We start from the raw sequence: 21,180 nt of genomic DNA, 5'->3' as shown, positions 1-21,180 counted from the left end.
CCCTCCTGAACAATGTTCTGTCTTTATTGCTGCAGCCCCTTTGCGTTTGAACGAAGGACATCTCAGATGTGCGGAATGTCAACAACACCAAAGACGGTTGCAGCTCATGGATGTCATGCACATGGTTGATGATCCCTAATGCCTCACTCGCGACCACCAAACGCATCTTGAAGCGGGAGCCCCTTATTCTCGTCCGCCGATAGCCACCGAGTCATCTCCTCAATCTCCCTGGCGAAAGAAAGCATCCCGCCGTCAGAACCCCACCCAAGCCCTGCACCCCTGAGATGTAAGAACACGGTGGTGACAGAACCCGAATCCGAGCCCGTTGCCCCGGGACCACTGCTGCTGGCTCCGGCGGAGACGACGAGCCCGACTCGCGGCTTCTGCACTGACTTCAACATGTCCAGGTTCTCGAATTGGGAGAGCCTCGCGTCCTCTGCGGAAGCTTGCGTCGCCCTGGCGCTCTCGCCGAGCCCAGGGGCCCAGTTGAACATGAGGGTGCCGTGGACCAAAGGCAGCAGCGGCCAGGGCCTCTCCATGGCGTTCGGGTCTTCCAGCCTGTCCATGATGGCCCGCCAGGGTGCGGAGGCGTGCTTGGTCTGGAGCTCCTGCTCCCGCTGCATACGACCCAGGAACTGGGACACGGTTTCGACCGACTCGCGGTCGCATCTCGGCATCTCCACCACGTTGCACACGATTTGCACTGTCGGCCCCGCCACGTCGCCAGCTTCCCACCGCAGGGACCCGTTGTGCTCCTCTCCTCGGTGGGCCGGTTCGGTGGCAGTAACGGACGGGGGTAGGAATGGGTTGTAGTGGGATCGCGCCGCTTCGACACTGGAGAACACGGCCACCCTCGACCTGGCGCCTGTCGTGGCCCTCGCGGTCGTGTAGCCACTTCTGCGGGCGCTTGCTATCGCCATGGCGGCCTTGACGATGGTGGAGATGGGGATGGGCGTGGAGCCTGTGGGATCTGCTGGACGGACCCTTATCGAGAAGCCGTGTTGCAGTTGATGACTTTCCCTGTAATGGTCTTCCAACGAGACGTGCATCCAGGACTTCGGGCTTGGCCACAACGCCCCGGCATCGACGTGTTGCGGCAGCGAGGAAAGTCGATCGACATGCCACTTGGTGGACGCCAGAGCCCGCGGAGAGCTGCGCACAGCGCGATGCAGGTCCAGATAGGACTTGTAGTCCTTGTGTTCCGGTAGCTGTGCTTGAATGCTCGCGGCGGTTGAGCCGCTTGAGGCGAGACTCGGGGAGACAGCCAGCGCGACGGCTCGGTCGAGGTCGTCGTAGAACAACTGCCCCGCGGAGTGGTCGGTGATGGAGTGGTTCCCGGACGTCACCATCGCCACAGTGCCGGTCTCTTCCACGTCGAGGAGCATGACTCGATAGAGCGGCCCGGGGAACGTGTTCTGTTGCGGTGCTGGGAAACGGCGGGCCTCGGCGGTCTGGCCAAGTGCGATGTCCTCGACGTCCTTCAAGGAGCGAACAGCGCCGCCGTCTTGTATGGCCAAGTCGAAATATCTCGCCGACGGGCGCATGATGATGTGGAGGGCTTCGTTCGGCTCGGGATTGACGCTGCGCCAGTCGGCATCCCAGATCATGAACGAGCACATGATGGGATGGTTGAGCATCGCCGCTTCCAAGGCGCTGCGAAGTTCCTACATGGATCAAACAAAGTGTTAGCATCCTGTTGTATCTGTACCGTAGGAATGAGGCGATGAGATGCGAATATTTACCCTTTTACTTATGGCCTTCTTCGTGCTAATGGCCATGTTGAAGTTGATGGTATCGTAAAAACCACACTGCGCCTGCACAGCATTCGCGTCGTACGCGGGGCCAACGTCCTCGACGTCGTCCCACCCAAGACCGTGAGGTGAGATGACCTCCAAGACCCTATCTTTGACGAACTCGTATAGCTCCGGTTCCACGCCCGAGTCCGCCATGTCCTCTGTTGAGAAAGCTCTTCCTCGTGTTGCGATCCTGGCGTTGGCGGCCGATATCCTCTCTTGCTGCCTCGCAAGATGCGCCGCGCCAACTTCCGTTGCCATAGAAGCCGTTCTTCGGCCCGCCGACAGGCTGTGCAGAAGTTTCATCTGCTCGGCGAATGTCGCGGCCTGGGCCATGGCTGCCAACGGGAGCGCCACGCCCGTTTGCTTTCTGATCTTGTCGCGGACGCGCATCATGGTGATGCTGTCGATGTACTGCCCAAGAGGTGCGTTGACATCCAGCTGAGACGAAGATCCCAGGCCAATGGCTTTCGTCCAGATGGCCTTGACCTGTTCCTCCTCATGCTGTCCGAGTCCGGAGGATATCCCCGAGGTCTGCGGAGCAGCCTGATTGTCAAGATGGGTTGCCACAAGCTGCTTCAGCTTGAACTTTTGAATCTTGCCTGAAGTCGTTCGCGGGAAGTCCTTTTGACCTAAATCTTTGAGATGAATGACCACATCTGGGACGTGCATTCTTGTCATGTGTTGGAGCACAGTTTCTCGAACTGCCTCTTCGACAGCGGCACCTGGCTGGTCACCTTTGATTACCACGGCGGGAACCTCACCCGCAATGGTATCCCTGACACCGACGCTAAAGGATGCCCTCGTAAGCACTTCGTCTTGAAGGGATCAAGATGGAAGAGGGGCAGGGGAGGCAAAAAGAATGTGCCGGGGTGGTAAATCTTACTTACACTTGCGGGTCGAGAGTGCGGAGGGCTGAATTCTTCATGAGAACGGCCTCGATAGCGGCAGGGGAAATATTTTCGCCGCCGCGGATGATCCTGCCAAGCAATCAGTTAGCTTAAACAAAATAGGTTAGTCATTTGAACGTCGGCGGCGTCGCACATACATGTCCTTGTACCGTCCGACGATGAAGAGATCTCCCTTTTCGTCCATTCTCCCCATATCTCCGGTCTGGAACCACACCCTGCCTGTCTCCTTCTCGATGTAGAAGGCCTTGTTTTGCTCGTCCCCAATGTATGACCATCGGCCTTCACGGGATATCATGGGACCATACCCGTGGATCTCCCCTGTGACATTTCGAGGAACGACGCAGCCCGTGGCAGGATCCACGATCTTGATGCCGTGGCCCATCGGTGGTCTCCCAACGGAAACCTCTTCCTGGTCGTTGGACGAGCTCATATGAGGGTCTGGGCCAGATGCAACCACGCTGCCTGTGCTGGTGAGCACACCTTCGGTGCAACCGTAGGCATTTTCAATGGCGTTGGCCCCGAGAATCTTTGCCGTCGCAAGCGTCTCCTGTTTGGTTAGAATCATGCCCCCAAAGGTAACGCTGAGCAGTGACTCCAGCGGCGGCTGGCCCTTTTCCATGACGGCCACCAAGGCGTGGACCAGAGTCGGCACCAGTAGCGTGTGCGTGATGCGTTCTCGGCGAAGAGTAGAGAGCAGTGCCTCCGGCGTGGAGAACGCCGGGCCGGGGAACACTAGGGCCGCGCCACGGCCGTGTGCGGTTTGAATGCAGGTCCAGCCGTTGCCGTGGTTGTTGGGTAGAATGCTGCAAACTCTTGAGCCAGGTTGCGGGAGGAGATGCGGTGGTGAAAGCAGCAGTCGACTGTTGGTGTAAGTGTTCAAGACGGCGTGACGGCAGAACAAGCCCTTGGGCCTGCTTGTTGAACCGCTTGTACTGTTTCCAGGTTAGCACTATCCAGACATTAGAGGCCTCTGTTTGTTCCACGTAGACATACAAGAGTACAATCCCGGCTTGGGCGTGGTCCTTGCCTTCAAGGCCAGCAAGTGGGGTGTACAGGCTCAAATCGCCGCTGCCACTGGCATCAAGCGCCCTGACCAAACCATCAAGATGAAGCCAGCCGTCTCTCGCCTCAGACCCGGAAGCCAGGATCTTGATACTGTGAGCCCCAAGGATGTCCGCGTCCAGCTCGTCGACGTTTTTGGCCACGTCCGAGTCGGCTGCGTAGATGACCCTCAGTTTATGGCCGTCGGGGGCAAGACTCAGAGCCGTTCTCAGCATGTGGGAGGCCTCATCCCGATTCTTGAGTGTCAAAGGGTTCAGCGGAGTGAGGGTGCAGCCCGTCACAACCGATGCCCAAGCTGCAAGCACAAAGTCGGCCCCGTTCCGGAGGAAGGTTATCACCGGAGTTCCAGGGCCGAGCTCCCCCGATAAGCCAACATCTGCGGCCGAGGACTTTTTGGCAAGGACAAGCTTGTGGATGGCTTGGGCAAGAGTTTGAAAGGTCCAGCGAAGATAAGCTGGCGGTGGTTCGTCCGTGATGCTGTTGTCTTCCGGGCCAGGCGAGGCGAAACTAGGAAATCCGAACAGATTATGCGGCTGATGAGTGCACACAAGAGCCAACTCATTCGGATGGTCCTTTATGGCCGAACGAAAACCGTCCCAGACGTCAGGAACTCCGGAGAGATCGAGAGGTGGGCCTTCGGCCTCACTGAGACCTGGCGATGTTGACGCTGAGGCATTCATCTCTGGTTTGTTGATGTTCCGATGCTATGGAAAAGTGATTCGAAAAATCAACTCTTGCTGAACGCGCGATGTGTGTGTTCCAACTACGTTGTGTATGGTGACGCTTGTGGTGTAAGTGGCACCGGTAACACAAGTATGTTGAGGAGTTCATGGGCCAAGTTGGTTCCCGAAACAAGGCCGCATACCCGCTCTGGTGACATTCAGATGCTCTCATATGACCGGTGAGCCAGTTCCGCACAGTAGGAAGTTTAAATAATTACCCTGACTCGGTAAAGAGGGTCGAAACCACAACCGTAATGATCAAGTGGGTTTGCATCTTGTAGGGGGGCGTCTGTCTTTCCTTGTAGGAGGGTAGGTATAAGGGAACAGATCACGTTTCTCTTCTAGCCTAACCAAACTGAAACTACTCTAGGAGATTTTCTATCGATATCAGGTACTTACACCTTGGCTTATGATCCACAGCTAGCACAAATGAATGCATCACCTAACTGGCCAAGCACTTGCAATGTACTCATCTGAGTGCGCGGAGAACTAGTGCTTAGATCAGCTTGATTGCAAGCCAGAAGATACCTGACATGGGTATAAGATTGTTGCCTGCGACCGAAGTACGTGCTGACATATCCCCCCCTGCTAGGATAAGAGAAGCACCAAGGTGATAAAAGATTCGAAGCGTCCGTGAAATCCCACACGACGTGACATAGTACGCCGCCGTTGCCCCTTGGTTCCTTAGACACATTCAGTCCAGACTTTCACCAGAACCTGAATATGAGTTCTTTCACGTCTCAGTTGGCAAGCATCCTGTCTCCAGGACTCATTGGCCGACTCTTCTGCGTGGCCACCGTGTCGTACTTCGTCATCGGGATTCTAAGGTCATGGACTCGCTTGTGGCACTTACCCGGCCCTTTTCTTTGTTCGTTCTCGTACTGGCCAATGTTTAGAATCCGTTGTCGCGGCTCCCGTGCGTTTTCCGAATACGCCAAGCTCACGGCCCAGTACGGCAAACTCGTTCGCATAGGTCCCAACGATGTGATCACCTCAGACCCGGTCCTCATCAGACGTATGTCGGCGGCGAAGTCAACATACGAGCGCAGTAGCTGGTATAAGGCAACGCGGCTGGACCCGTACCATGACATGATGGGTAGCGTGCTCGACAAGTCCGTCCACCACTCCCTGAGGACGAAACTGTCACCGGGTTACTTGGGAAAGGACATCCCGGGACTAGAAGCCAGTATCGACGAGGGAATAGCCGAGCTCGTCGACCTGATTCGCCGAAAGTATACCTCGAGGCCGAAGACTACCGCCGCTCTTCCAGCAAGCGGAGTGGACCAGGTCTTGGGACTTCCGGACTCGAGGCCTGTCGATTTCGGCCGCCTTGCGGACAACTATGCCATGGATGCGCGATCAAGGATGTCGTTCGGTCGTCCCATCGGGTTGCAGGAAAAAGATACGGATGTCTTTGGACTGGTCAAAATGTCAAACGTGGCGATAGACGTGCTGCAGTTCTTCACCGACATTCCTGCGCTGCAAATGATCTTCACGTCGAATCTCGTACTGGGCTTGTTTGGCCCTAAGCCAACCGACTTGAGTGGTTTCGGAAAAATCATGGGGTGAGTTGGCTAGGCGTCCCGTGAAACTACTCCCCTTCAAGGTTGAAATCTCAATTGTCAAGCAGCGCTCTGGCTTGTCGCATGAACACACGTTAACTAGAATGGACGGCAGACTTGCCCAACAGCACGTTGCAGACCGTTTTGGTCCCGATGCAAAGGACGAGCCTGACCTACTTGTAAGCAGTTGGGGAGATCATGAAAGCGTTACAATCTGTTTTGGCTGCTTACATATGGGATAGGGGTCCTTTCTCCGTCACGGGCTTGACCAACGCTCGGCACAGTCTGAAATCATGTTCCCAATGGTTGCTGGTTCGGATACAGCTGCGAAAGCCATCAAGTGGACAATGCAACACCTCCTCTGGAATCCCTCCACCTATGAGTCTCTTGAGAAGGAAATCATGACAGCGAATTCGGATGGAGCAATATCAGAGCCTATCACGAACGCAGAGGCTCAAAAGCTGCCCTTTCTTCAGGTAAGCCCTAGTGCGAGAGAGCAATTCCGTGGATGCAATAAAGCTGGTGGGCTCTCATTTAACATTTACGCTCATATGCGCTTATAGGCCGTTATTTACGAGGCGCTCCGAGTGCACCCACCGTTCACTGGTCTGTTGATGAAGAAGGTCGGCTCCGAAGGCGACGTGTATGAAGGCACATTTCTTCCTCCAGGGACAAGAGTCGGTCACGACACGTGGTCAGTGACACACGACAAACAACTATTCGGAGAGGACGCCGACATGTTCCGGCCCGAGCGATGGCTTGAAGCCGATGCTGCCACGGTCAGAGAGTGGAAAAAACAGACCGAGCTGGTTTTTGGTGCCGGCCGGTGGCAGTGTGCGGGTAAGGCGGTGGCCCTCATAGAGCTGAACAAGGTCTTCGTCGCGGTGAGTTGTCATGTTGGCCTACACCGTACCTTGGATCATCCAGATCGCTAATGTTCGTGTCAGCTTATTCGTAACTTTGAGTTCCTGTCGACGAATGCTGCCATGACTGCCGTGATAAGGAATCGCCAGTCGTAATGGAACGAAGGGCAGGCAAAGGGTTTGATAAACCCTCGAGAACCAGACCGTTGCCGGATCAACAAAAAAGGGGTTTTACCCAAACGCCAAGCTCGTAGCCAAGCGGAGGGACTCGAGAGTCACCGTTGGTCAGAGCAGAAGTTTTTACAGCAATAAACCTGACAGCTATCATCTTTCGCGTCATTGGCTCTGCGGTTCAGCTCTCATATCAAGCATCGCTCATATACTGCAATTTTTCTCCCGATATTTCCACGAGCTTGATAAGCCCCGGCAACAAACTTCAACAATCTGTCCACCACGCTGCAGCTAAAGTCATTTTGTATTATAGGCTTTGCAATATGTTACAAAAACTTTGCATTGGGATTTGAAACGGATGTCTGCAAGAAGTGAGAAGAGGCCTCGACAACGGAGCGCGGGTTGCTTATCGACTTTATCTCGTCTTCTTTCTCGTCCGACGAGACGAGAGTCATCATCGGGATGTCGGATAGGGTATGCCGTCCAACCCCTCTTGGGTGATCTGGTTCGGGCAATGTTTAATTATGGAAGAGTGGGATATCGACAAATCGGGGTCGGAAATGGAGACAAGGCCCCCATTTTCTTCCACACTGGGCCATGTCATCGGAGACTTCCCGATTATGGGCGGTAGCCGGGGTTTGGTATAGATTATATTGGCCGGCACCCTTGAAGGCCGTGCAATCATTTGTCCTACTCGCTTTCTCTCTTCTCTCTTCGTTGCTTCTCTGGTTTTGCTTTTCTTGCTTTCTTCTTCTTGAATCCTCTCTTTTACTGCAGCTAGCACAGCATGGGTAGCACGCGTATACCGCCCTTCCAGACTTGTCCATACCTGGAGCAAGAACCTGTGTCTATGAGTCTTACATCTTGCAGCACACTCGCTACCCCTATCACGGGTTCGTGGCTGTACAACCGCACCTTGCAATCTTATTTCTCTGCAGCCGAGCCTGTTGTCGAAGATATCAACCCGTTTACCAGACGGGTAGCTCCGATAGTGGATCCCGTGATGGGGATAGCTACCGGAACCTGACGCAAAAGGGACAACAAGGGCCGGCTTAGATCGGCTGGGATCCCCGATCCGGTAGACTGTTCGTATTTTTTGCCAATATCGCGGCTTATATACGACAGGGGCATGCTGTAAGGGGCCACCAACGAGGAACCCAACGGCGCATACAGAGCCAGGAGGGAGTCTGGTGGCCCGAGTTATGGTCATCGTTGGTGCAAACCATTAAATATGTCAACTGCCGTCTCGGTCTTTGCATTCGATCTTTTTTTACTTCTCCAGGCGCCGCAGTTGAAGCCAAAGTAATCACTCGTTCCGCTTTGTGCTTGTTGTGTTGTCGTTCTCTTTGATCTATACCGCACCATTCGTTCTCGATCCAACTCTCCTTACATCGTTATTGAATTTCCCTCCTTGTTTTTGCTACAACTACTTCTCTTTTACTACTCATCTTAATCTCGTCACACATCAACTATGCGTTCTCTTAAATCATCCCTCTCTTTGCTGGCCGTCGGGGCTCTTCAGGGCGCATCAGCCTTGGACGCCGCCGGATGGCGCAACCAGAGCATCTACCAGATCATCACCGACCGCTTTGCCACCTCAGACGGCTCGACGCCAGCATGCGACACGACCCCGGGCTTGTACTGCGGTGGTACGTGGAAGGGCATCACCAGCAAGCTGGACTACATCCAGAACTTGGGTGCCACGGCCATCTGGATCTCGCCCATTGTCAAGAACGTAGAAGGAAACATCAACGGATACGGAGAGGGCTACCACGGCTTCTGGACGGAGGACATCTACTCGATCAACCCGCACTTCGGCACCGAGGCCGACCTGAAGGAGCTCGCCGACTCCCTCCACGCCCGCGGCATGTACCTGATGATCGACGTCGCCCCTAACCACGTCGGCCTGAACGATGACCCCGGCAACTACGCCAAGTACAAACCGTTCAACAAGCCCGAGTACTACCACAAGGAGTGCCCCATCGCCTGGAACAACATCACGTCCGAGCAGCTCTGCTGGCTCGAGGGTCTGCCCGACCTGCGCACCGAGGATGCCTACGTCCGCCAGGTCTACGCCTCGTGGATCAAGGACCTCGTCGCCAAGTACTCCATCGACGGCCTCCGCGTCGACACGGCCCTCGAGATCGAGCCCGAGTTCTTCAGCGAGGGCGGCTTCCGCGAGGCCGCCGGCGTCTTCCTGCTCGCCGAGGTCAGCCACTCGAGCCTGGACCTGCTGGCCCCTTACCAGGGGGTCCTCGACGGCATCCTGGACTACAACGGCTTCCACTCGGTCTCGCCGGCGTTCGGCAAGGTTGAGGGCGACCTGGAGGCGCTGTACCAGAGCATCAACAAGATGGCGAGCACCGCCAGCATCGACCCTTCGGTCTGGGGCTCCTTCGTCGAGAACCAGGACCAGGTCCGCTTCGCCAACCGGAACAGCGACGTGGCGCTGGCCAAGAACCTGTACTCCCTCGTCATGCTCCGGGACGGCATCCCCATCGTCTACTACGGCCAGGAGCAGCACTTCAACGGCGGCGCCAACCCGCACAACCGCGAGGCGCTCTGGCTGGGCGGCTACGACATCCACTCGGAGCTGTACGGCTGGATCCAGCAGACGAACAAGGTGCGGGTGCACGCCGCCGCGGCCAACGCCGATTTCCTGACCCGGGAGCGCACGCGGGCCGTCTTCTCGTACGGCAGCAAGGACAGCAGCCGCGTCATCGCCCTCCGCAAGGGCCAGCTCTTCTCCATGTACACCAACGGCGGCGTCGCCGCCACCAACAACGTCATGTTCGCCATCGCCCGAAACGTCCACGGCTTTGCCATCGGCTCCGACGTCGTCGACGTCATGAACTGCGAGTCCTTCCAGGTGGCCTCCCACGGACGCCTCTGGGTGCAGATGCCCGACGGCGGTCTCCCGCGCGTGTTCTTGCCCAAGGAGCAGGCCGAGGGGCTCTGCAACGACGTCAAGGCGCCCCTGGCGAGCGCCACCATCAAGGTCGGCGTGGACAAGAACACGGGGTACAACAAGCGGTCGGTGCCGTTTGTGGCCACGGTGCTGGAGTAGGCTGTAGGCATATGCCATGACGCGAAGCTCTGTGTTTCTGATACGAGCGGGTAGATAGATGGGAAGGGCTGAAGATACCTGAGGAGACCTAATGGCCCCCTTCCCTGTGTATTTAAAGATGTTATTGATATAGAGCGTCGTACGTGTAATGTTAATGCTAATAAAGAACTGTGAACACACAACAGGCGTTACCTTTCCCCCTATTGGCATTTGGAGAATGCCGACTCGGAATGGGAAGACTAGAATATCTTTTCTTACACTAGACTCATGAAGGCGACCCTTGGAAGTTGTAGAGTACAGTGGTCAGTCCATGAAGCAGTGTTGTTTTACATCAATTTGCAAATTGTCACAGCTGAACAACGGCCAAACTTGTAAGCCTTGGTGACGACTTGAATCACATTACAACATGTCAACTGAAGGTGAGAGAGTAATGTATGGAATAAATACTTCATTATATGCATCGTATATGCATGTTGTTCTAGCTAAGAGGTTGGCAACTAGTCTGCGAGACTCGAAAGCCGGGGGAATCATGTGACGCGGAAAATCATTACAACCAGATTGAGAATGCATCCGCCCCATGAGAAGGGAGGGGGATGGGAGGCAAAGCTTGGAAAGGTTATTGAAAACACAGGCTTAGACCTTCTCGGAGACGTGAGCCTGGGCGGCAGCGTCGTCGCGAGCCACGGCGTTGGGCTGGTTGGTGCCGAGGAACTTTGTCTTCTTGAGCTGGTTGAGCTCGTCCTCCTCGTGGTCGAGGTGCTTGAAGCAGAACCAGAAGGCGACACCACCGATGAAGGCGATGATGGCGACGCAGGCGTAGTTCCAGACCAGGAGGGGGTCGTCGGACAGAGGGGTGAAGGCCTGGCCGATGGCGGCGGAGACGGCGCTCATGGCGAGGTTGACGGACATGACCAGGGACTTCATGTTCTCGGGGGCCTTGGAGAAGGCGTACTCGTACGAGGTGACGTTGGTGAAGATCTCGGCCAGACCGACGAAGATGTAGGGGAGACACTGGGCCCAGACGTTGATCTGGGCAGGGCCCTCCTCGCAGATGGTGGCGTGGTCGCCGCAAGGAGACATCTGGTAGATGTAGTGCTGCATGACGGCGGCGGCGACCATGGCCGAGGCGGCGAAGAAGAAACCGGTGGTCATGCGCTTGATGGGGGTGAAGTTGAAGCCCATCTTGCGGAAGCCCGGGTAGATCAGGTGGTCAAGGATGGGGATCATGATGATGATGGACAGCGGGTTGAGGTTCTGGATGACGTCGTTGGGGGCGCCGCCGAGGACCATGGAACCGGCCTGGGAGGTCAGGTTGTTGGTCATCTGGTTGTAGGCGAGGAAGAAGATGGGCAGGAAGAGGAAGACCTTGCAGGCCATGAGACCGCGGCGGACTTCGTCAACCCAGGCGTCGTCGTAGGTCAACCAGCCGGGGCGCTCGGCGACGGGGATGTTGCTGGGCTTGGCGTTCTCCCAGTTGAGCTTGGTGTAGCCGCCGGAGCGCTTGGCGGCGAAGCTGGACATGCGGAAGAACTTCTCGAGGACGGAGCCGGTGGGAGGGGTGAGGTGGTAGTTCTTCTTGTTGAAGTAGAGCACAAAGGGGCAGATGAGGAAGAGGATGGTGGGCAGCAAGAAGGCGAGCCAGAAGCTGTGGTACTTCTCGACGAAGACCATGGAGATCTGGCCGCCGACGGCGCCCGTGTTGATGGCGAAGTAGAACCACAGGAAGATGCGCGTGTTGGTGACGGACGGGTCGACGATGACGCGCTCGCCCTTCTGGACCTCGACGCGCATGCGCGTGTCCTTGTTCTGCTCGGCCAGCAGCGGGGAAATGTTGGCCTTGAAGAGGCCGGTGCCGCAGCAGAGCGTGAAGAGACCGATGAAGAAGGGGGCGAAGGCGACCTTGCCCTGGGAGAGGACGCCGGGCGCGGCCGAGATGACGAGGATGATGTGGGCGAGGGTCGAGACGGCGATGGCGATGTGGATGACCTTGTAACGGCCAAGCTTCGCGTCGGCCAACCAACCACTGCGCAAGAAGTCAGTCTACATGTTTTGGGGTTTTCTCTCAAGATGGGGGCCGTCTCTCATGTGTCTGGGAGAGGAGGAGAGTGAAAAAGAAAGAAGAAACGCACCCGAAGAGGGGGACGAGGTAGGCCCAGAACTGGTTCACCAGGGAAACACCCTGGGAAGCCTTCTGACCCATGCCGAGCGCACCGGCGGGGATATCGGCGCCGTAGGTGGCACCGGTCTTGGAGCCGGGCGGCAGAGGGCGCATGACGAAGTTGGTGTAGAGGACGGAAGAGCCATAGTAGGAGAAGCGCTCGCAGAGCTCGGCGAAGGCGATGGTGTAGATGCCCCAGTGGATCGGGCCCGAGACACGGCGGAGCGTGTTGAGCTCCTCCTCTGTCGGCTTGTCCTCGTAGTCGTCGTCCGACTTGGAGTCGTAGTAGTTGTCGTCGACGACGGCGGGGGCGGCGGCGGCCGTCACGTCGAAGGAGCCGCGGGTCTCGGCGCCCGTGCCCTGGACGGTGGCCGAGGCGACGTGCGCCTTGGCCAGCACGTCGTCGTTGAGGCCTCCGGCGTTACTCATGGTAACGAAGGAAGTCCCCCGTGTAGGAGAGAGAAGGGGGAAGGGGGGGCGGGGGGTTGTGTGGTTTGTTGAAACGAAAGACACGAGTTAACGAGTCTTTGACAGCAATTGACAGACGGACCGGACCGGGTAAAGGGGAGGACCTGAGCTGTTGGCCGTAGAGGGAAAAAACAGGCTGCTGATCGAGAGAGGGAAGGGGAAAGGGAGACGGCCTTCGTCTGAAAGAGCGTCTCGAGGCGGATGTTTTATATTCTAATCCTCCCCAGTAACAACAGCAGTAAACGATATGTATGGGTCGGCTGGCTGGCTGGCTGGCTGGCTGGCTGGTCCCAATGCTATTACACCTGCATCCGGCAGCTGGTTAGGATAGGACCCGTAGATACACACAGACACATGGGCGACATGCCTTGGCGCATGGAAGTGGGGGACGGGGGGTGTCGGTCATGGACATGGACTCATGTCTAGCTCACGGACGGTGAAGGATATGGATGGCATGCAACGGGGCCAATCGATCAAGAGGATGGGAGGGGTGAAGGGGGGAGGGGGGGGGCAGGTCAAGGTTTGCTCCCACAGCAACAAGGTTTCTAGGATTGTCCCCAGGTAGACGTGTGTGCGAGTGAGCGGACATGTGGGCGTGGCACCGTGGATACGATTAGAGACAGACCGGAGATGGGCGCTCAGAAGGGGCAGGGAACGTCGAATGGAACTCCATGGCGGCATCTACTGTACGGGTAATCATCCAACAGGTGAGATGGTTCCGCCTCCCGAGGCCAGGCTGGACCGAGACAGACGCCGGTTCTGACTTGTGGGATGGCGCGCGACTCCCTCCAGTCAAGAGAGAGGCGATGGACCTGATGGGCCCGATGGGCCTGATGGACCGTGATGGACTCCAGGGCAAATGGCTCGATTAGGCAGGTCGGGGGTCAAGGGGGGTAGCGAGCAGATAGTGAGTGTATCAGCTTCTGTGTGAGCGCGCGCTCTGGTTTGTGTGTGTGTACGATGTATGTCTGGGGTTGATGTGTGGGGGAAGAACAAACGCGGTAAGATTATAACTCTAGCCAGTTGACAAAGTTTCTTGATTCACGTCAGCCAGCAACTCGACGACCTACATCGTACTTCATATCAGCAGCTTGCACTTTCTGCATTGTCGCCCGACTCGGAGACTCTGGCAGACTCCGAGGGACTCTGAGGTGTAAGCGTGAGAGAGAGAGGAGATTTTGCGATGGAATACGACCTGCCAAGGAGATACTCGGCGGGTAACGTTGATCGACCTTGGCACCGGCGCCACCGTCGCCTCTCGAGCGGCCGCGTTATTGGAGCGTCTGTCGGGCCTGACTTCTGCATCTGTCGTGGTACGAGAACGAGCTCGGGCGTGTTCGTTGGTGGCGGGTGGTGGTGCAACAAGAACAAGAGTCAAGACTAGTCAAGACTCGTCAAGACTCTCCCAAGAGCTCTCGGCTCGCGGGAGAGCGCCAACCCTGCCTCGCCCGCCCAGCTTCTGGCGCGGCTTCGAGAACAACCCATGTGTGCGTGTGTGTGTGTGTGTGTGCTGTATGTACGTCGTCTGCGGTCCACGGCCTGCACGATGGGAATTTGGGCTGGTGATAGCCGAGAACGCCACGCCGAGGTACTACACTGATTCGCTTGGTGTCGACCTGCGAAGGGATTGCCGTTAATTAGATGCCTTAGTGCCACCCACCACCACCACGTTCGACGATGGATGTGTGCCTCTTTGAAATCATTGCTCCCTTCCCGGTCATCGATGATGATGTACGATTGTATCCATACTAGGCCATTGAGATACGTAGATACGTAGCCAACAGTGGTCGAGGGAAGAGGCGAATGGGTGAATACGGCCTTGGCAAGGGCGGTTTTGTGCTGTTCTTCAAAGAGGCACAGCTTTTGGAGTTGAGCAACCGATGATTGCCGCGGTTACTACGTCTGTGTACGACGTCACGACGCCATCACCGTCGATTGACGCGCCTTTCTCTATTGCTCTACGCGTAGTAGACCGTTTGCCCTCTCAAGCCTACTTGACATCAAACCGATAGTACTCCATAGTCCGAGTAAGCCTGTCCTCCTCTCGTTCTACTCGATCCCCAGGTTGCTGTCGCCGTTCCCCCTCGTGCGTGGGTATCCATAAATGTACCCGTAGACGCACAGCAAAAAAAGAACCCAACCCCCGGGCAAAAGTAGTAGTCTCTGAGTCTGCCGCCGTGCGTACCGTACCGTCAACGCCACCAACCCGTTGTCGACCTTGCCAAACGATAAGAGCCCTCAAAGGTGGCCCATGAGCTTAATGTCGCGCCGCCCATGGGTCATCATGGGCCCCCCCGCCCCTCCTCTGCTTCCCCTGGGCCCTGTTTGGTTGGTTCCGAAGGGGAGAGAGGAGGCTATCCCCGGTTCGGTCATTGACCCCGGGGGATTTTTGTCTGCAGTTCTTGGAGCGGGCCCCATCCAAAGGTCCTTTTGGGATCAGCCTTCGACACTCCGAGATGGACTGGACCGATGGACCAGTCGGGTGGCCGAAACGTATCGCTGAATACCGCCGAAAGTGTCCTGTCTCAAGGGGAGATCCCAGGAATGAAAATGTACCGTGTACACTGGGGAGTGCTCGGTCCGTACGTGAAAGCATGGAGCGAGCTAGCTGGCTGGCTAGCACACAAGAGTTGTTGCGCGTGTCTGCTGCCCAGACTGTCCTAACGCTCTTCAGGGTTTTCTCTTAGTCAAACGAGGGTGCCGGATTCCTGGGCGGCGGCCTCCAGACTCCCGAGATGCTTCGCTCTAGTGCGGCCCTTGGGTATCAGTGTTCGCAGCTAAAGTACGGGGTTCCTTTCAAAGGAGCTAGTGGAACGGCGGTGTTCCGACATGAAGCATCCGTACGGTGTTTACCCCATCCCAGCGCCAGCCAGTAGGTGTTATAACAGGACAATGGGAAAAAGAAGAAGAAAAAAACGGCAGTCTTGGCCTTCATGTCCCAGTGATTGCGCTAGGTCTCTTTCAAAAGTGCCTCGTTTCCATCGAGAAGAGCCAAGACTCGGGCTGCCAGCATGTTCCAAGCTTTGGCCCCATTGCTTGTCTTCTTGGCTCTGCTTTTGCTCTGCTTTTGCTCTGCAGGGCCTCTTCCTCCTCCAAAATCCGTAGTGGCACCCGCCGAGACGTCTCTGCAAAAGTTCTCTCCCTCGCACCCAAACCCCGCGAGACGATCCAAGCCCGTGTCAGTGTCGCGTGCGCAACCCGAGGACAGAGGGAAGGCGAGGACACACCATCCTGGCCAGTGGGCAAATTGGAAAAAGACGCCGCTGACAGTATCCCCCCCCAAATGGCAATCTGTCAGTCTAGTCTGTCGCCTAGTGGGAGGTGGGGGTGGGTGGGTTTGACTGTGACAGTGCCATGTTGGTGTCGCGAACAGAGATGGGCCATGGCCACACCACTCGCAGGCCGTGTGACGCGGGATGTCGTATGTCATCGTCACGGCATTGCTCTGGGCGGCAAACAGTCTCTCTCGAAACATAGATGAGGACACAAGCGAGGAGCGAGATGCTCATGATTGAAGGCCTGGCCTCACTGGGGCGGCGATAAGGCGTGAGAAGGGGGGGGGGACGATCCTGAGAAGTCTTTCCCAACGGGAACCATCAATTATCATCATCAATGGCCTCACTTTTGTCTTGGCTACCATATCATTGAACCCCAAAGAGGCATGTGAGACGCCCTGTTTCATTGTTTCTGGGGTGTGTAAGCGTCCGTCCTTCCGGTGAGCCTGGTTCAATATCCTGTGCCGCAAAATGCCATCCCCCCACCCCAGCCTGGGTGCAAGTCTGCCGACGACAGGATAACAGGTCTTTACGCTGCCTTGCACCCCCCATGGAACGGTGCAGTGTGGTGATACATGGACTCGGGAGTTCATCGGTTCCTTGAATCGTTGTTGCGAACCTGTCGGACTAATTGGCCAACTGGCACGCCACATGCACCGAGGGGGTGTACGATGGGTGTTGCCCACTGGGACGAACGCCTGCACAGTGATGGAGTTGGCTTCTTGACGGGCGGGACGGATTGAGAATGCAAATGCGAGGACGGTTCCCTCCCCCCCCTAGTTAGCTCGACGCAGGTGGCGTCCGGGGGGGGGGGGGGGGGGGGGAGTAGTGTGCGTGTGTGTTAGACAGGCTATCTCGCCCTGGAAACTCTCCGCGTGCCCCCTCGAACGAGACCCGTTTATAGAGGTTTCCGGGCGGCAAGACGCGAGGTTATCAGGACGTCTGTCTGCTTCTGTCGCCGCACCGCATGCCCAGAGACTAGAGCTGCCCATTCCTTGCCGACTTTCTTGCCCAAGGCGGACTCTGCCCTCGCCCCCCCTAGCAGCCAAGAAGAGGCTCAAGGCTCGCAACTCCAAGTGAGTGACGCTGGGAAAGAGGGGAGGAGACGAAGCGCAAGGGAACCACACCTACAGAGGCTCGCCGCGGCAAAGCTTGACAGTGCTTCCCTGAGTCAAGTCAAGGCGACGCCACGGCGGGATGAGCACTGGGCGCAGCGGCCACCAAGAGCACGCACGCACGGCAGCGCCGAGGAAACTAGGACCCGAGAGACGTGGGAGCCTGGAAAGGGAACGGCCAGGGAAACGGCTGGGGAAAGCTTGTTGTCGTTGTCGACATCACGTTACATTTGCGTGCTGTCGATCAGCACTGAGGGAGGACAACAGAGAACAGGAAGCTGGGAGAGAGGCCGGCCCTGCTGGGCTCGGTGGCTCGTTATCTGTCTTCTCGTCCACGTCTGGGGGGGGGGGGGGTGTCAATCCTGATGCAACTCCGCACGATGGTCCCTTAAACCCGGTGATCAGGGCAAACGTTGACTAACGTTTTTCAGGGTCGAACAAGCCGTTGTCGTAATGGATGATCACAGAGAGCCAGTTCGCCCAAATCACCTGAGACCAACCGCCAGACCGGAAACGATAGGTTGGGGGGGGGGGGGGGCGCGACGAGTACCCTCCAAAGCTCCAACGGCCCAATCAACCTACCAACCTACCAAAGAATAACCATTTGTCAACAAGGATGAGGAGTAGTACACGGTGGTGGCTTGGCGGCATCGAACCGATCAACCGACTTGGGGTCTGCGCCGATGGACATGGATGCTCGGGTTGCTTGGCTGGGAACTTATGATTTGTTCCTACCTCTTGGTATTCAAGAAGCAAGCCCCAAATGGGCAGACGACGCGCAAAGGCAAGAAGACAGAGGAGATGAGATGAGTGTGTGTGTGGATGGGGTTGGACGGTTCCGCCCGGTGAACATTGACCTCGGTGGCCCACGGGACGAGGCGACCGAAGCTGCCAAAATATCTTAGCAAACGTTTTCCAGATGGTACGAGACCAGGGCGATGGCGTCATTCGTAATGGGCCGAGAAAGGAAAGAAAAAAGTCGAAGGAGGGAAAAAACGTGAAAATTGTCCTTATTGACATTCATCTCACTCGAGGGGGCCAGCCAGATGCCGCGGCTTTGTTGAGTGTCAAACTCCACAAGCCTCCGGACAATCTCCATCTCAACGCTAGCCGGGCTCCAGGGATAAGCCCATGGCTAGTCAGTCTAGTGTCAGAATCTGTAATACCTGGTCGGTGAGATGGGGATGGGGAGAGGGAGCACGGAGTGGACTGTGGTCTGGTCTCGGAGACCCAGAGAACTGGAGAAATGGGGGGGAGGGGGCCGTTGGCTTGCCGTTGGCTCCTCAAGGATAATGGATGGATCGTGGGTGACAACCTGTACGTAAGCACTCGAGATAGGAGAGATAGACATGGTCCAGAGCCCATGACTTGACGTGATTAGATAATTTGATTCAATGACAATACCGTGTCGTTCATTCCCGGAACACGGAACTGAAAACCCGCCACAACGAACCGACAAACTCACTTGCTCCCTGGTTGATGGTGGCGGTTCGCCTTTTCACCGCGTGGGATGGAATAACGGCGAACGCGCGACAAGACTCGGTGCCGAGAGACAAGACTGAACAGCTCCGGCCCCGGGCCAGTCACGTCAAGAGACAACGCAGTGTCGTGCGCGAACCCGGTTGGTTGGCTGGCTGGCTGGCTGTTCGGGGCTGTCGGGACCGGTTCGGTCTCTTCCAGTCGCAGTTCCAGTTCCAGTTCCAGTTCCAGTTCCAGTTCCAGTTCCAGTTCCCCTCATTTGCCTGCGGAAGATGGGAGTTGTGCCATTGGTGGTCAAGTCATTGTTACCCAAGCTGCCGTAATGAACAACTGCTTACGAACTGTGCTGAGAGAGCCGAGGAATAGTCCCCCCTTCAACCTGATTTGGATACTTGATGCTTGAATGCTTGATGCTTGATACTTGACTTGCCTCCTTTCAGAACCCTTGCTTCATCTCCCTGACCAAAACCGTACCTTGCACTACCCAAAGCTGTCGGCATCATCAAGCGCCAACAAGCCTGCATGCGCATCACCCTATCTTGCCGATTCGATCCGCCCCGCCGAGCCGAGTTGGAGATGCCGAACTGAGTTACCGGCCGGTAACGGAGCCGGCTGTTTGTCACCAACCCGAACCACCCTACAGATACGTTCGCCGTTGAAACTCAATCCTCTATCCAAAATCAACTCTTGATCACAGCTTTTGTCCTGGTATGAGAGAGACCATTTCGCTCTTCCACCCGACTCCGTTTCCATCACCTGACAACCTCGCCAACGCCAGTCACCGCTCCATCCCCCCCCCCCCCCCCCCCCCCCCCCCGCCCCCTCGCTCGCCATACCACCGCCGCCCATCGACGCCGGCCCCCGTAAACCGGCCACCCGTCTGATCGAGTCTCCTTGCAACCATGGTCCAAGTCACCCAGCTCAAGGTGGCCGTCCTCGACGATTACCAGGGTACCTCGGAACCCCACTTCAACAAGCTGGACAAGTCGCTCTTCAATGTCACCACCTTCAAGGACACCCTGCTGCCCTACAACCACTCCGAGACCCCTGAGTATGCCAAGGATGCCTTGGTCTCGAGGCTAGAGCCCTTCGATGTCATTTGTAACTACACCCCGTCCCTCGCCTTCAGCCCTGCTGCAACGGGTCACGCTCTCGGCGAGCATCACCCCGGCGCCAGTCAGCGTTCAGGGTATTCGCCGCACATTGTATGTGTAGACTAATCACGCAGGGCACAAGGCACCATGAGGGAACGCACCCCATTCCCCCGAGGCCTCATCGAGAGGCTGCCGAACCTCAAGCTCCTCCTCTCCACCGGCCTGCGGAACAACAGCCTCGACCTCCCCGCCTTCAAGGAGCGCGGCATCCCCGTCGCGGGCACCGCGGACAATTCGACGGGCAAGCAGGTCGGCACGAACAGCACGACCGAGCACTGCGTCACGCTCATCCTCTCGCTGGCGCGCAACATCGCCGCCGACGACCTCGCCGTCAAGTCGGGCCTCTGGCAGACCGGCCTGGCCGTCGGCCTGACGGGCAAGACGTTCGGCGTCCTCGGGCTCGGCCGCCTCGGCGTGTCGACGGCCAAGATCATGAACCTGGCCTTCGGCATGCGCATCGTCGCCTGGAGCCCGAACCTCACCCAGGAGGCCGCCGACGAAAAGGCAAAGGCCGAGGGTCTGCCTGTCGAGGGGCCCGACGGCGACAAGACGTTCAAGGTCGTGAGCCGCGAGGAGCTCTTCGCCGCCGCCGACGTCCTGAGCGTCCACGTCGTGCTGTCCGACCGCTCTCGCGGCATGATCACGGCCGACGACCTCTCCAGGATGAAGAGGTCGGCGCTCTTCGTCAACACGTCCCGCGGACCGCTGGTCGTGGAGAGGGACCTGCTGGACCTGCTGAAGAAGGGCGGCATCCGGGGCTGCGCCCTGGACGTCTTCGACCTCGAGCCGTTGCCTCTGGACAGCGAGTGGCGGACCGTCAGTTGGGGGCAGGACGGACGCAGCAGGGTGCTGCTGACGCCTCACATGGGGTACGTCGAGGAGAAGACGCTGAACTCTTGGTATGAACAGCAGGCGGACAATATCAAGCGGTGGCAGTCGGGTGACGTTCTTGTCAACGTCCTTGCGTGAGATGGTGCCAGCAAGGAGGGCATCAAGCTTAGGGCACTGAAGCTTATGAGAATGATGAAATGGTTCATGAGTACGAGCACGATGACGAGTACGATGACAATGCGTCGCCTAGTGTGTCAACAGTCTGAGACTGAGACAAGCCTCTTGGATGTGGTAACTATTTCTCCTTCCAACTAAACACAGCAAATCCTGCATCAAAGACTACAACTGCACTCTACCAGGCTCTGGCCGATTCCGCAAGTGAGGTTGGCTAGACTATGGGGGACATGTGGACAACCTTCAGGCTACATTAAACTCAGAGCGAGTAATTGTCAACATCAGTGAAGATGGACAAATTGTCGAAACGGGTCCAACCTCTCTTCGACCTGTCGACTTCAGGAATCAATCCCCCCCCTCAGGGTGTGCGTGACG

At 57.0% G+C, this 21,180-nt stretch overlaps 5 protein-coding genes across 5 annotated transcripts; 3 read left to right on the top strand and 2 right to left on the bottom strand.

The window, feature by feature from the left end:
- Positions 1 to 143: 143 nt before the first annotated feature.
- On the bottom strand, positions 144 to 4,446 carry CH63R_05403 (AMP-binding enzyme; the record flags this gene model as incomplete). The annotated part of the gene is made up of 5 exons (XM_018300378.1): positions 144 to 1,664; positions 1,743 to 2,583; positions 2,684 to 2,773; positions 2,842 to 3,636; positions 3,698 to 4,446. The coding sequence occupies 5 exons, from the start codon at positions 4,444 to 4,446 to the stop codon at positions 144 to 146; spliced, it is 3,996 nt and encodes a 1,331-aa protein (XP_018158228.1).
- A 765-nt stretch (positions 4,447 to 5,211) lies between these two features.
- Positions 5,212 to 7,069, top strand: CH63R_05402 (Benzoate 4-monooxygenase cytochrome P450; the record flags this gene model as incomplete). Its single annotated transcript, XM_018300377.1, has 5 exons — positions 5,212 to 6,053; positions 6,166 to 6,229; positions 6,293 to 6,526; positions 6,614 to 6,934; positions 6,998 to 7,069. 5 exons carry the CDS (start codon positions 5,212 to 5,214, stop codon positions 7,067 to 7,069), a joined length of 1,533 nt encoding a protein of 510 aa, XP_018158227.1.
- A 1,486-nt stretch (positions 7,070 to 8,555) lies between these two features.
- CH63R_05401 (Alpha amylase) lies at positions 8,556 to 10,151 on the top strand (the record flags this gene model as incomplete). Its single annotated transcript, XM_018300376.1, has 1 exon — positions 8,556 to 10,151. One exon carries the CDS (start codon positions 8,556 to 8,558, stop codon positions 10,149 to 10,151), a length of 1,596 nt encoding a protein of 531 aa, XP_018158226.1.
- Positions 10,152 to 10,784: 633 nt separating this feature from the next.
- CH63R_05400 (POT family protein) lies at positions 10,785 to 12,738 on the bottom strand (the record flags this gene model as incomplete). The annotated part of the gene is made up of 2 exons (XM_018300375.1): positions 10,785 to 12,174; positions 12,281 to 12,738. The coding sequence occupies 2 exons, from the start codon at positions 12,736 to 12,738 to the stop codon at positions 10,785 to 10,787; spliced, it is 1,848 nt and encodes a 615-aa protein (XP_018158225.1).
- A 6,810-nt stretch (positions 12,739 to 19,548) lies between these two features.
- Positions 19,549 to 20,769, top strand: CH63R_05399 (D-isomer specific 2-hydroxyacid dehydrogenase; the record flags this gene model as incomplete). The annotated part of the gene is made up of 2 exons (XM_018300374.1): positions 19,549 to 19,835; positions 19,875 to 20,769. The coding sequence occupies 2 exons, from the start codon at positions 19,549 to 19,551 to the stop codon at positions 20,767 to 20,769; spliced, it is 1,182 nt and encodes a 393-aa protein (XP_018158224.1).
- Positions 20,770 to 21,180: the final 411 nt, after the last annotated feature.

This window comes from Colletotrichum higginsianum, chromosome 4 (genome assembly GCF_001672515.1).
Source record: "Colletotrichum higginsianum IMI 349063 chromosome 4, whole genome shotgun sequence".
In the NCBI taxonomy this organism is placed as follows: Eukaryota; Fungi; Ascomycota; class Sordariomycetes; order Glomerellales; family Glomerellaceae; genus Colletotrichum; species Colletotrichum higginsianum.
Note: the sequence above shows the minus strand (reverse complement) of the source record. Positions and strands in the feature narration are given on the sequence as shown.